Source organism: Lupinus angustifolius, chromosome LG01 (assembly GCF_001865875.1).
Source record: "Lupinus angustifolius cultivar Tanjil chromosome LG01, LupAngTanjil_v1.0, whole genome shotgun sequence".
NCBI lineage: Eukaryota > Viridiplantae > Streptophyta > Magnoliopsida > Fabales > Fabaceae > Lupinus > Lupinus angustifolius.
Window position 1 is genome coordinate 841,658 of NC_032009.1, and position 12,044 is coordinate 853,701.

Genomic DNA, 12,044 nt, shown 5'->3' on the forward strand with positions numbered 1-12,044 from the left:
AAGATTATAACATGAAATACGCAATTATTCACAAATTTTAAGTTGTAGAGGTGATATAAATATAATAAGAAATTTATAATTCCTAATTTTAAATAGCTTTTATAAGTAATTTATTCATGCAACTGCGAAATTTTAAAAAATGTATAATATAAATAAATAGTAAAAGTTTCTCAACCACCTAGCTCCTTGGAAGATTGAAGATGACCATTTTTATTGGAATAATACATGCTTTACAACCAAAACACTGAGTAAGCTAGCAATCAATACATTAAAGATGAAATTAGAACAGTTGTAATAAAATGAAAAACAGTTTGAGCAGCAAAGTTTGATGCATCTCATCTTTGCATAAAATGAATCATAGTTATGTGTATTGTAATTGAATTTCCCAAGTCATGTAAGGGAAGTAATGGTTTCAACCAGCATTATATTTACTAACAGCTTTGTTTCTAGAGCCATGTTCTTGTGACCAAGACTTCACACTAATAAGAATTCAAGCATGAACATTTCACAGGAACCTTCCCTGTTTTCTGGATTTTGTTTTCTTTCACTCTTGCCTCAGACTCTTGTTTTCTTCTTTTCTCTTCCAACTGTGCTTTCATATTTTCCCTTCCTATCTTGTTCCGGTAACTTTGCTTTTCCATTGCTCTTCTGTATTCCAATGCTCTCTGTAGTTTCACAAATAATGAGTTTTTAGTCACAAATTTATAAACTAGAATTCCAAGAAAAGAATAGAGACAAAAACCTTTTTCCTTTTCATCTGGTGTTTGGCCTGAATCTTTTTGACACACTCCCAAGAAAGAATTTTTGACTTTATCTTCTTACACCTGAAGTTTTTTTAACACAGGTTTCCATTTAAGAACCATGTTTACACAATAGGTAACAGTTTTAATATGATCTATCTGCTCATGCAATTAGTATTACCAATTTTGAATTTTTTCCATCATGGTCTTTTCCCAAGTTTCTGGTCTAATTTTGACACTTTTGTGATGCACTGGAGATAGAGACCTTGCAAAGGGTGTCCCACTTGGACGTTTAACTGGAAGTGCATTTACCTTTGTCCTAGGGTCTTGTCCTAATGGCATTTTCATTGAAACTTCCCCTGCTACATCAACATCATTATAACATAATAACATGGCAATTCTTCACAACTCAGGTAGTTAAGAAACATAAATATGCTATCTGGAAATGTTTTAGTTTCTAGTTACCATTACTTGGTCGCCTAGAATGGTTATCCTCTTTTCTTCTCATATGTTGGGTCCTTGGAGATTTGGGAACCTCTCTCATCTTTTGCAAATTGCGCGACTCGGCTTCTTCGAGGGAATGAATGGCAAATGCAGCAGCTGCAACTGAAGTTACATGCTCATCATCTCCCATATCATCAACATGAAAAGCTATCCTTTGGAGCCAGTTCCAAGCATTGTCATTTCTACTGCCACTAGACACATGATGTTTTGGTGTTTGTGTATCAGAAAATGACACACTACAATAGGGGAAAAAACAGTAGTTTTTCATTAATAATCTGTTGTGGTTAGCAGGAAACAGAAAGGATGGAAAATCAAATGATGTAACAGTTTGCAGTTAGGGAACCATATACCTTTTCTGATGGATCTTATTTTCCATTCTTTGAAACTGAAATCTTACAATACTTTCTGTCTGAACCTCTAATTTCCAACCTTTTTTGTTTTGTAAATATGAACTGAGAGCAGGCTCTATTCATACAGCAGAACAACATGCAGACAAGAAAAGTAAAATGGAATTTACAAGCAGCCTGAAGAAGATGCAAAGGATCTTTGTTTCCTGTTTCTGTAAACAACAACCACATGCACATTAACCTCTATGGTTAACTTATTAGCTGATTGCTTTCTGCCCCTAAAGACATCTTCTGACAAAATTCACTTTTCAGTCTTTTATACATTGTGGTTGTGGGTGATAAAAAGTCAGAACAAAAACTTGGTCAATAAATTGCAGCTATTCCTTACTCCCTTCCCTCATAATGGAAGGGTATAATTGCACGTTGCTGTGGCAGAGACATGCATTATGTTGTAAATAAAGCCAGAAGTATAAAAGCAAACTACTATTTATTTATTTTGCTTTTCTTCCCTTCCATCAAAACTTATTAGAAAAAGTTAAATAATTATTTTCCAACTATAAAATGTATTGCAAAAGTCACCATTTTTTCCCATTCGTAATTGACATAGTATTATTGTAACAAGATTGATTATTCAAAAAGTTTGTTAGCAGTGCACAAAACAAATTGACAGCTGGAGTAATGTTGCCCCTCTCCACTATATTGGCTACAATTTCAGCCATGGTGGTATTCAACCATAGCCATTGTCACCTGATACTTCTCTATTATATATTACAAAAACTTTCAAGCCGTACTATGTGTTCTTAAAGGTATAATATCTTTGGTGTAAGTGACAAATTTTGGTGAATAACTCGAACAAGTTGATCTTCAGAGCTATGTTGGCATTATGTAATTGCAGTGCACAACATTCTTTAAGAATCATCTTCAGGCAGCATGTGTAGATCCTCGGATTTAATCATCAAAGTGATTTTGAAGTGTTTAAAATTCAGACTGTGTCAACCCCGTTGGGAATTTCCACTGAAAAGAACTGTTCTACTTTATCGATGAAGCTTTGAGGAAATCTAGAATGCAACATTAAAGGTGAGGTCTCTGGAACAGATAAATTTTGCTTAGGAGCCGCTTCTTCAGAATTCTTGGCTGCCTTGCCATCCCGTAGGCTTCTTATCCGGCCATTTTTTATGCTATTTCCAAAAGCACCATTCTTTCCTAAGGAAGCTCGGGTGCCTTTGCCATTGGATCGGGAATATTTTATAGCACTGTCCACTTGAGGCTTTCTAAATTCAGTACCAGATTGATTACATTCACTGGATTCATCTGTTGGGGAATTGTCCAAGGTTGAGTTGAGTTGAGATGCTGGTGCAGCATTTTTGCAAGATCTTAGCAAAGAGAGTAGCATGTCAATGCTCAGTTCTTGTTGAACTACGAACTTGTTCTGCTCACACCCGTAGCATGCAGCAACTAATGTGCCAGCCATGATTGGCATCAATTCTGGGTCACTGAAGAAAATGAAGGGCAGATCGCATACCTGTTTTCTTACAGCTGAATATTAGATTGTCAAAATAAAATATACACAAATAAAACAAAATTTCTTAAACATTCACAGACCTTGTGTAAAATGGTGGGACTCTTTCCCCATCGAAGCACAGCTTGATTTCCAGGATGAAACAATGCAAAGTGTCCAAGAAGTGACAAAGATTCAAGCATAAGTGAACCAACCTGAGAAAGATTGCAGCTTTTGGCATTAAAGTAGTTGTACGATCTAATGTATCCTCCAGCACAGTAATCAAAGGCATAAACTAATGCAACTAAATTCAGAAACAAAGCATACAGATAAAAGGGGTGGAGTTCAATGTAGCTATAAAATATAAATACTTCCCAGTTCCCATGCACTACAGTCATGAACAATAACATTTTATTTTTTTATTTTGTCGGGCAAAATATGTTGACCTTCCTTGAGTATAGATGTAGTTATTACCCTGATCTCTCCCATTAGTTTTGGAAATTACAAGTACTGAAGGAGTATAAGTGTCGCAAAAAAATAGTCAAGAGGAATTAGTCGGTTGAAACTTCTAAGTAGAGGAGATTACTTAATTTCAAAAGTAGAGGAGAAGTTCAGGTAATTTTATGAAATCTTAAGAGGTTTGTATAATTTACATTGATTTTTTTTGCAAGCTTCAACTCATGAACAACCTAGAACACAAATGAGATACTTGACTAATGCAGCCTACTTTCCACCAAATGTAGGTCAAAGACATTTCATTTTTAGGATTCATAGTTAAGCAAGCCAGGGATAGGCCAACAATAGTCTTTCATCAGTCAAAAAGCTTGTAAAACAAACTCTATCTCGATTTTACTTTGTACAGTTGGTGATTCACCTGATCATTAGGACTTTTCCACCTGCTAACGCAATGAGAAAGAAGGAAACTCATCAAATGGAAAATTTCCATTTTTAGATCTGGCCTAGCCTGCGAGCAAATAGCATAAGGATAATAGGAATAAATAAATCAGCAAGAACCAGCATCAGGAATAAATAGAGATTATTATATCACCAAAAATTATACTTAAATACTCGAGCAATATTAAGTTAAACATACCACTTGCTTTAAAAGAAGAATATTATTTGAAGTGGAATCAGTAAACTTACCAGCATTCGCTGCAAAGATAAAAGATCCAAAAGAGCCACATTATTCAGCACCTTCAGTACTCCGGTTGCCACCTCTTCAAAATTAGATGGAAGGATAAATGAGACCTGGATGAAAATGAAATCATTCAACGTATAAAGAAAAATATTCACAAATAGTTGTTACCAGTATAGACAAGCATAAGACCATTTTTATGATGCATTGCTCTATTTAAAAGAAGAAAGTAGTTAGGGATGCAAGTACATAACAGATACTGGATAACTAAAAGTAGTTAGGCATGCAAGTACTAACCACTTTGCAAATAATTTACTTAAAAGTCCTGGTGATAAAGGGCCGACTTGTCTAATAATGAATGGTATATATTCATTTAAATTTCTCTTAAAAAAACTCCATATCCACTAAATTGAGATTCAACAGAAACTCCTGATAAGTACATTCTCAATAAATGGTTGGAGATGCGCCAAGATGGATCCACACCACTGGAAAGCAGCATGCCTATTCTCAGATTAATAGTAAAATAACAAGGTCTTAAAGTAATCTACTTCTAGCAAAACGTTTTAAACAGATCGTACACAACCTTGCAATATAAAATGAAAAGGGAAAATAAAAGCAGCTAACTTATTAATCAAAAAACAGGTACAAGATAATGCCAATACAACAAAGAAATCTACATAGATTTCGAAATAAAGAACTTCAATATAAATTATTACAACTTGTATGGATGAATTTGCAGGTATTAGAAAAATCACCTGTTCAGAGGATGATCTATTGTTTGCCTGCAGCAAAACAGCTGTCAGAAGAGAAGGGAGACTGACAAGTCCTGTTTCAGAAACAGCTGAAAGAAGAAACACCACTGGCTGAGCCAATACTGATTCTTTTTCATTTTTCTGTGCTCTAACAATTGCCACTGTATGTTTTTCATCCTTCTGGGGAAAATAAGAATTAGCAATATCCCCATTCTTGTTTTTCATGGATTCACCTTGGCCATCTATCTTTTCCATATCATCATTTTTCAATTTAACAGAACTATCAATCTGCTCCGATTCAAAATCATTGGCAACAGATTCATCACTCCTGTTCACTGTAATTATTCCATCCAATGGTCTGTCCTCAGGGACATCAGGTAAATGCATAACTGAATTGCTATTGATAATGGGTAAGGGACTGTAATCTCCCCTGGAGTTATTCACTATAAAATGTGCAGAATCTGCAAAATTAGCCCCTTCACTGCCAATTTCCTGCTCCATTGCTAGAGGGGAATATTCCCAGTCAATATAACTAAATGTTCCAGATCTGGAAGTCAAAGCCACCAAAAGATGTATGCTTAAGAGAATAGGGGCAGGAAATGCTGACCCTTCCATCTGAGGCCTATCATGAAGTGCAAAAAGATCTCTTAACCGGTGAATCACTTGATAGGAAATCAATAACTCCAGCAAGCCATCCCGCATCTGGAGCTGCCTTTCTTCTGAGCTTATATGGCCCAAAATTGCAGTTACAATCCACAGAAAATTATTCAATATTTCAGAAATTGATTCAAAGTTCTCAACTGATGCTTTATTTGATGGCACACTGAAGTTACCGGGAGTACTTAAAGAGGCTGCTATCTTTATATAGTTCTCGAGAGCTGCTGACAGCATCGGGATGATTGGGGGCAACAGATTCTGTGCAAGAAAATAAGTCCTATTTGCAGGTGTAGATAGCACTACTCTCAGAAGTTTTAACAAATGCAATGTAACGTGGCACGCTTCAGGTTTTGATGTATGAGAAGCAGGAAGGGCGGAAGCAATAAAATCAAGTAGTCCAGCTTGACGAGACACCTGTAGCTCAGGATCCTTCCCCTCCAAATACTAGAAAATAATAAATACATGAACATAAGCACAGCTTGAAAAATTAAAAAAAGCATGTAAGAAATTCCACAAATGAAGGGCAACAAATTTAAACTGTAAATATGGCTAAGAAAGAGGATCTCAGATCAACATCTAGAGAAGTTGGTTGGAACTGCTATATAAAAGTTATTGACCGATAATTCCTGATTAAAAGGTTGGTCCATTGCACTAAGCTCCCACTAGATGTATGCAGTCTTACCCTCGCAAGCAAAGAGGTTGTTTCAAAACCAATATTTTTTCTGTTTAACCAATAATTTCTGATTAAAAAGAAAAAATAATATGCATGCATCAGTGAGAAAAGGACACAGTGAAGCTTGGGAATTACCAGAAACAAATAAACAGCAAGAGTAGGTAATTGTTCTAGACAGATATTTATTTACTATCAATTTACCTAAGAAGGGCCTACAAACAATCTCTTCGCTTATGAGGGTAAGGTTGTGATCATCTAACCTCCCCGGGGCCCCACTAGGTGGGAGCCTCATGCACTGAGTCATCTTTTAATTATCAAAGAAAGCAGTCCAAGAAGTGCTGTTTTAATTAGCACAAGATTCATTTCGAAGTGTGTAGACAAGAATCCAACGATGACAAACAAAATTTTATCCCATGGTGTAAAGTTCTTAAGCTTGAAAGATGTTAGTTTTTGTTTTGGGGACCCATAGATAAGGAAGAAATGATTTCCAATGAAACTATGAAATCATAATAATAACAATAATCTGATGAACAAAAAAATCATACCCTGATCATTTCAGAAATTATTAGCCCTATACTTGTAGCCCCCTCTTTTCTTGCTTGCCTAAGTCTTTGAAGTTCTTGAAGCCACCGGCCAACTTTTGCTCTAGCAGCACCCACTGCAACTCTATATCCAATTCCAGCACTTTCACCACCGAGAGGAGGCTCAGTATACTCATACTTTAAAGCCATAAGCCTTTGTCGAGTTCTCTTAATTCTTTTCTTTATTGAGTGTTGCAATGTGATGTTGCCAATTCCAAGACAAGAACCTACACTAGGGGCAATGTTTGTTTGAGAATCATCGCTGATGTTTGTAAGTGTAGGTCTACCTTGCCCCTCTTTATTTAATGACCGACGCAACAAAGGGGATGATTGGTCCCTCAAATTTGCTCTCTCCCGAATTTGCTCTAGGTAAATCTTACGACGTTGTTCACTTTCATTAAGTCTTTCAGCCAATTTCTGGGCCAAAAGTTCAGCTTCCTCTTGTTGCGCTTTGACTCTTTCTTCCTTTCTCCGAAGCTGTTCAATAGCTCTTGCTTCCCGTGCTGCACTTGAAGCTTTTCTTTCTTCTTCCCTTCTGACTTGAGCCTCCTCCTTTTTCCGCTGTATCTCAGCAAGGCGCTGTAACTTTTCAGCCTCAATGAGTCTTCGGCGCTCTAGAACAGCTTCTTCCCTTGCCAAATCCTCCTTTTGCTTCGATTTTATCACTTGAAGCTTTTCAGCTCTCCTCAACTCTGACTCGTGAAGCTTCTGACGCAAAATCAATTTTTTATTTTCTTCGTTTAAGGAAGTAATAAAACGAACCTCATTTACCTTGCTACTTTCATCACCAGCTCTCTTCACCACTTGAGCTAGAAAAGCTTCATGGCGAGTTTCACTGCGTTGGTGGCGGGCATGCATACCCTCTCGTAGCTTCATATGACGAACAGCATGCCATTCATTGACACGATTTAATTTTTGTGATGTACGTTGAAGCTTTTGGACTCTCTCATTCTCCAGCTCACTTCTAATCCTCATAGCACGGGCATGTTTTTCATCTGCTTCCTTTTTCAAGTCTGAAGTGGTTTTCTTCTTTTTCTCAGGAGACATTAGTTTATCATGAAGAGTACGCACACGCTCAGCACTTTTCCTGCTCATACTTGGCGAATATGACATTCGGGAAGAGACACGGAGTGGAGATGAAAGTATGTCCTCCCAGTTTCTTTTCTCCTTCCAAGCATTCATGGACTTTCCCGGAGCAGTACTCCTCTTTTCCCTATCTTTTTCAGGCAGGGGTATTTGTCTCCGAAGGTTATATATGGATCTGGGGTTTTTCTCATTAAAAACTTCTGTTGGCACTTTATCTTTCTTAGAAACCATCTTGTCACCAGATCCAAGATGGTCTCTTTTGCTCTTGCTGGTGGCAAAAGAAGCAGAATTTTCCAAGGGAGTTAATTTAGAAATGTTAACTTCCGAAGATGACATACTTTTTGGTGGGCTGCGTCCATTTTGTATTGCAAATGCATCACCGGCTTTCCCCCCTTCAATATCATGTTTCTTTCCATTCAGGTTTCCCTGGTTAGCATCTGAAGGTCCAATGTGCTTTCCTGGCTTTGTCATCGAATATTTGGCATTGTGTGTACCATCACTGCTCCTAGATTTTTTCAGTTTCCCACCAGATTCAGAAGTCAAACATTTAGACATGACATTTTCTGTGTTGTTACCACGATCTTGTTGGATCTTTCTAAAAGCCTCAAGTGATGAAGATAGTATATCTGCCCTATGTGGTGAAGTTGTCATCCGCCGAACCTGGCAACAAAAAAGAGCAGCTGAATATCTTTAGCATAAGTAAGCCAGAGGTCAGAGGTATGGTTTTCTAACAGGTAATACTCAAACATGAAGGCAGTGGAACAGCCTTTTGAAAACCAGAAATCAAGTGAGCAAGAAGACTGTAAGTGATTGCAAGCTTAAATGTTTTTTTTTTTTGTTGCCACAGTCCAAGAAGTGAAGATGAACCAATGACTGTGAGTCAAAACTACAAGTGATCATTAACAATTTGTTAAGTGAATTCAGTTGCATGATGCCATGATGTGAATCTCATCATGCATAAGTCATTAAAAATGCAAATAATGGAGGGTGTTTTTTCCATGGTGTTAGTATGGGGAGTTTGCACCTGTTTGATTTGGTCATGTTATCTCTGTGCTCATCCTAAAAAGATGAAAGATTCCAAATAAACAAATTTAACCACACAGCTACTTATATTTGATGAGTTACAGATGCATGCAAAGATGGACAGGTTCATCATAGAAAATTTGTCCCTCTGAGATTTACCACATACAAAAAATGGAATGAACTTCTGTATCAATTATCAAATTTTACCATCTCAGTACTCAATCAATGAAAAAGGCAATAATTTGTTTTTGGTCCCTGAAAGATAAGTGACTTTTGGTTTTAATCCCTATATTTTTTTCAGGGACCATATATCATGTCACTAGGTGAATGGTTACTCCCCTTTGTGCATAATAGATACACATGCACATAACACTCACATTGTCTATCGTATTCCATGATATAAGTAAAATTTTATTTAGAATTAATCCTTTCTAAGAATAAGAAGACCCATCAAGTTAACTAAGATCAGCTTAACAAGAAAAGGGGCATAACATAGGCATTGTTAAACATTTTCTATAGAATAGGGTCTATATTCTCAGACAAAGCATATAAGACTAATGAACGGCTCATTTTAGTATCATAGAACCACAAAATATGGATATGAACAATAGAAGGAAGCAGACTAATGGCAATAATGCATGATTGATTATACCTCCCATGAGAGAGCATGTGGCCTACGATGATCACTCTTCAAGGTGACAGGAACACCATCATTTACTTGTGAAGACTTTTTAACCTTTTCGAAATCCTCAACTCTAGTGATTAACTCTTTAAAATCAAACGCAGCCTCCTCAAGAACAAGAATTGCCTCTTTCATCTGCTCCAAATCGCATTCTAGTTCACAAAGAAGATACAGTTCATCTACAGATCTATTAAGATTCTCAAATAGAAAGCACCAAAGCCTCTGCCTGAACCTTTCTTTGCTTTCATTTGAATGACCTTCTTCAAGAGCACTCATATTATGTGAGTACGAGACAATGTTTTCCACAGAAGCTGCAGAATCACCTGCGATTTCAGGTTCACTTTCAGCCACTTGTGACTCAGTACCCTGGGCAATAACAGCTTTGCTTGGGCTGCAATTTTGTTCTTGCACATCAGAAATTTTGATATCACTTTCCTCATTGATAAGGACATGTTCTTTATCTGCAACCACTGCAGCGTCATTGACCGACAAAAATTCTTTGTCAAGACCACTATCATTTGCTGTTTTATTGACTTCATCATTTTTATTGTCACAGCATAATCTATCATCCTCTGGATCAGTTTTTTCCTCATTCATTTCTTTATTTTTTGGAGGTTCCAATGATATATTCATAGCATCGTTATCATTATCGTTCTCTCCAAATATTACATCCTCACATCTCAACGATGGGGCCTGTTGAGAAACAATATCTGCATCAATAGTAGTTGCCGTCAAGCCTTTTTCTTCGGCTTGAGAAGAATCGCAAGGAATCACATCAGGAATATTCTCATGCTTTCTACAGCTAAGCAAACTATCATCTCCAATACTACCAAATTTGATTCCAACTCCATTCACCCCATCCTCCAGATCACCCCATCTGGTTTTCTGGGCTATGTCGGCCTTATCAATTTGGGACAATTTCCTAACTTCTTCAGGTTTACCTTGACAGTCCATAGTAAGTACTCGAGCTGATGTCTTACTTTGACTATTATGTCTAACCAAACCTGTATTAAGGTCATCTGTGCTCTCTTCTTCGTTGGAAGCAGAAAGAGATATTGTAATACTCCCAGGGACAGGTTTAGGTAAAAAATTCTCACCCGACCTTGAAAGATGAGTTTTCTGTTTGTTATGTGAATGCTGAGTACGATCAGGGTTAGAATTATTTTTCCCTGAAAGTCCTCCCACCCAGCTCTGCAAAGAGAACTTTGAAACATTTCTGTGCTTCTGGATAACAAGAAAACGGCATAATTAGAGCACGTAGTAACACATGTACAATGAAGTAACAGAGAAATGGTATTAACCAGTGATGTAACATCCTAATATAACCAATTATGGAAATAAGAAAACCACTACATATTTGGACATAAATTACAGATAAAGATACCATAAGCAGTAAGCAAATCAAAACCGCAACAATTATGAGTCAAATTTACAACAATTCTACCAAGCTTGGAAAAAACTGAAATTTCCACTGTGAATGAATGATTACACGAATTCTAATAAAAATGTATCAACAGTGCAAACAAAATTAATATAAAAAAATTAAAAATAAAACCTTTTTGACTTGGAACCATTCAGAGTTCTGATCATCTACTACTTCAGTATCCTCCATCACCAAATGATCATCAATGCAGTAACTGATTCACGTTACAATTTTCAGAACTCCCACACATAAAGGGTGCATGTTTCAAATTGATAATCATGGAAGTACAGAGGAAAACCAATTGAAGACGATTTTCGAAGCCAAATTGAAGAGCGAAAAGGAAACGATTTCGGGAAAATGATAGCTCTGCGTTGAAAAATAGTGCGTGGAAGGGCAATGAGGAAAGGGGTTTGTGGTATTTTATTAGGGTTTTGAAGAAGAATTAGGAAAAAACAGAGACAAAAAAATAAAAGAGAAAAGAAAAGGAAAATTAATAGAAAAAATTAAAATGGGGAAGAGGGAAGAGTTTAATAGCGAATCATTTTTTTTTATATCAAAATATCGATGTAGTTTCAAATGGTTAGTTTCACAAAAATAGTAATTGTCGGGTTGAGTTTTAAAAATATTAAACTAAATTAAGTTAACTTCTTAACCACACTTTCACAAATTGACTTCACCTTGAAATACAATAGGAAGTGGTTTTACTAACTGATCCGGTTTTATAACGCCTAAGAAAAAAAAATATGAATTAGGGAATTATGATGATTATTGGTTATTAGGATTTTCGAAATCTCGACATTGGAACTCCTATTCTAGCAGAGTTTCTACCTATTGAATATGGGCTAAGGTTAGCTTGGAGTTTGAATCACTGTAAGGTAATCTTGGAGAATGACTACCTAAAGGTGATCCACATTATTTCCGAAAAGTTGTAGATTCGTTTGGA

General features: G+C 36.5%; 2 protein-coding genes across 5 annotated transcripts; both read right to left on the bottom strand.

Annotated features, from left to right (window-relative positions):
* LOC109344393 (chromatin assembly factor 1 subunit A-like) lies at positions 193-2,097 on the bottom strand. Of its 3 annotated transcripts, XM_019583187.1 has the most exons (5): positions 1,595-2,097; positions 1,206-1,480; positions 922-1,102; positions 743-824; positions 193-665 (listed from the first exon to the last, which is right to left on the bottom strand). In XM_019583187.1, the coding sequence occupies exons 1-5, from the start codon at positions 1,618-1,620 to the stop codon at positions 480-482; spliced, it is 750 nt and encodes a 249-aa protein (XP_019438732.1). In that variant the 5' UTR covers positions 1,621-2,097; the 3' UTR covers positions 193-479. The 3 variants fall into 3 exon arrangements, with proteins under 3 accessions (XP_019438732.1, XP_019438723.1, XP_019438715.1); XM_019583178.1 differs by lacking the exon at positions 1,595-2,097 and having other exon boundaries at positions 922-1,099; positions 1,206-1,580; XM_019583170.1 differs by lacking the exon at positions 1,595-2,097 and having other exon boundaries at positions 1,206-1,579.
* LOC109344349 (calponin homology domain-containing protein DDB_G0272472-like) lies at positions 2,195-11,602 on the bottom strand. Of its 2 annotated transcripts, XM_019583100.1 has the most exons (8): positions 11,234-11,600; positions 9,649-10,902; positions 6,852-8,633; positions 4,980-6,077; positions 4,233-4,337; positions 3,964-4,053; positions 3,194-3,304; positions 2,195-3,113 (listed from the first exon to the last, which is right to left on the bottom strand). In XM_019583100.1, the coding sequence occupies exons 1-8, from the start codon at positions 11,288-11,290 to the stop codon at positions 2,574-2,576; spliced, it is 5,037 nt and encodes a 1,678-aa protein (XP_019438645.1). In that variant the 5' UTR covers positions 11,291-11,600; the 3' UTR covers positions 2,195-2,573. The 2 variants fall into 2 exon arrangements, with proteins under 2 accessions (XP_019438645.1, XP_019438653.1); XM_019583108.1 differs by lacking the exons at positions 2,195-3,113; positions 3,194-3,304; positions 3,964-4,053 and adding an exon at positions 4,396-4,436 and having other exon boundaries at positions 4,274-4,337; positions 11,234-11,602.

What these genes read in the sequence shown, in the direction of transcription:
- LOC109344393 (XM_019583170.1), bottom strand. Translation starts at nt 1,512, where the DNA reads ATGAAAAACTACTGTTTTTTCCCCTATTGTAGTGTGTCATTTTCTGAT. An exon ending in TTCTAGGCGACCAAGTAATG is followed by an intron (nt 1,103 to 1,205) that starts GTAACTAGAAAC and finishes ATGTTGATGTAG; the next exon opens with CAGGGGAAGTTTCAATGAAA. An exon ending in ATGGAAAAAATTCAAAATTG is followed by an intron (nt 825 to 921) that starts GTAATACTAATT and finishes AAAAAACTTCAG; the next exon opens with GTGTAAGAAGATAAAGTCAA.
- LOC109344349 (XM_019583100.1), bottom strand. Translation starts at nt 11,290, where the DNA reads ATGGAGGATACTGAAGTAGTAGATGATCAGAACTCTGAATGGTTCCAA. An exon ending in TAATTTCTGAAATGATCAGG is followed by an intron (nt 6,078 to 6,851) that starts GTATGATTTTTT and finishes ATTATTTTCTAG; the next exon opens with TATTTGGAGGGGAAGGATCC. An exon ending in TATCTTTGCAGCGAATGCTG is followed by an intron (nt 4,054 to 4,232) that starts GTAAGTTTACTG and finishes ATTTGCTCGCAG; the next exon opens with GCTAGGCCAGATCTAAAAAT.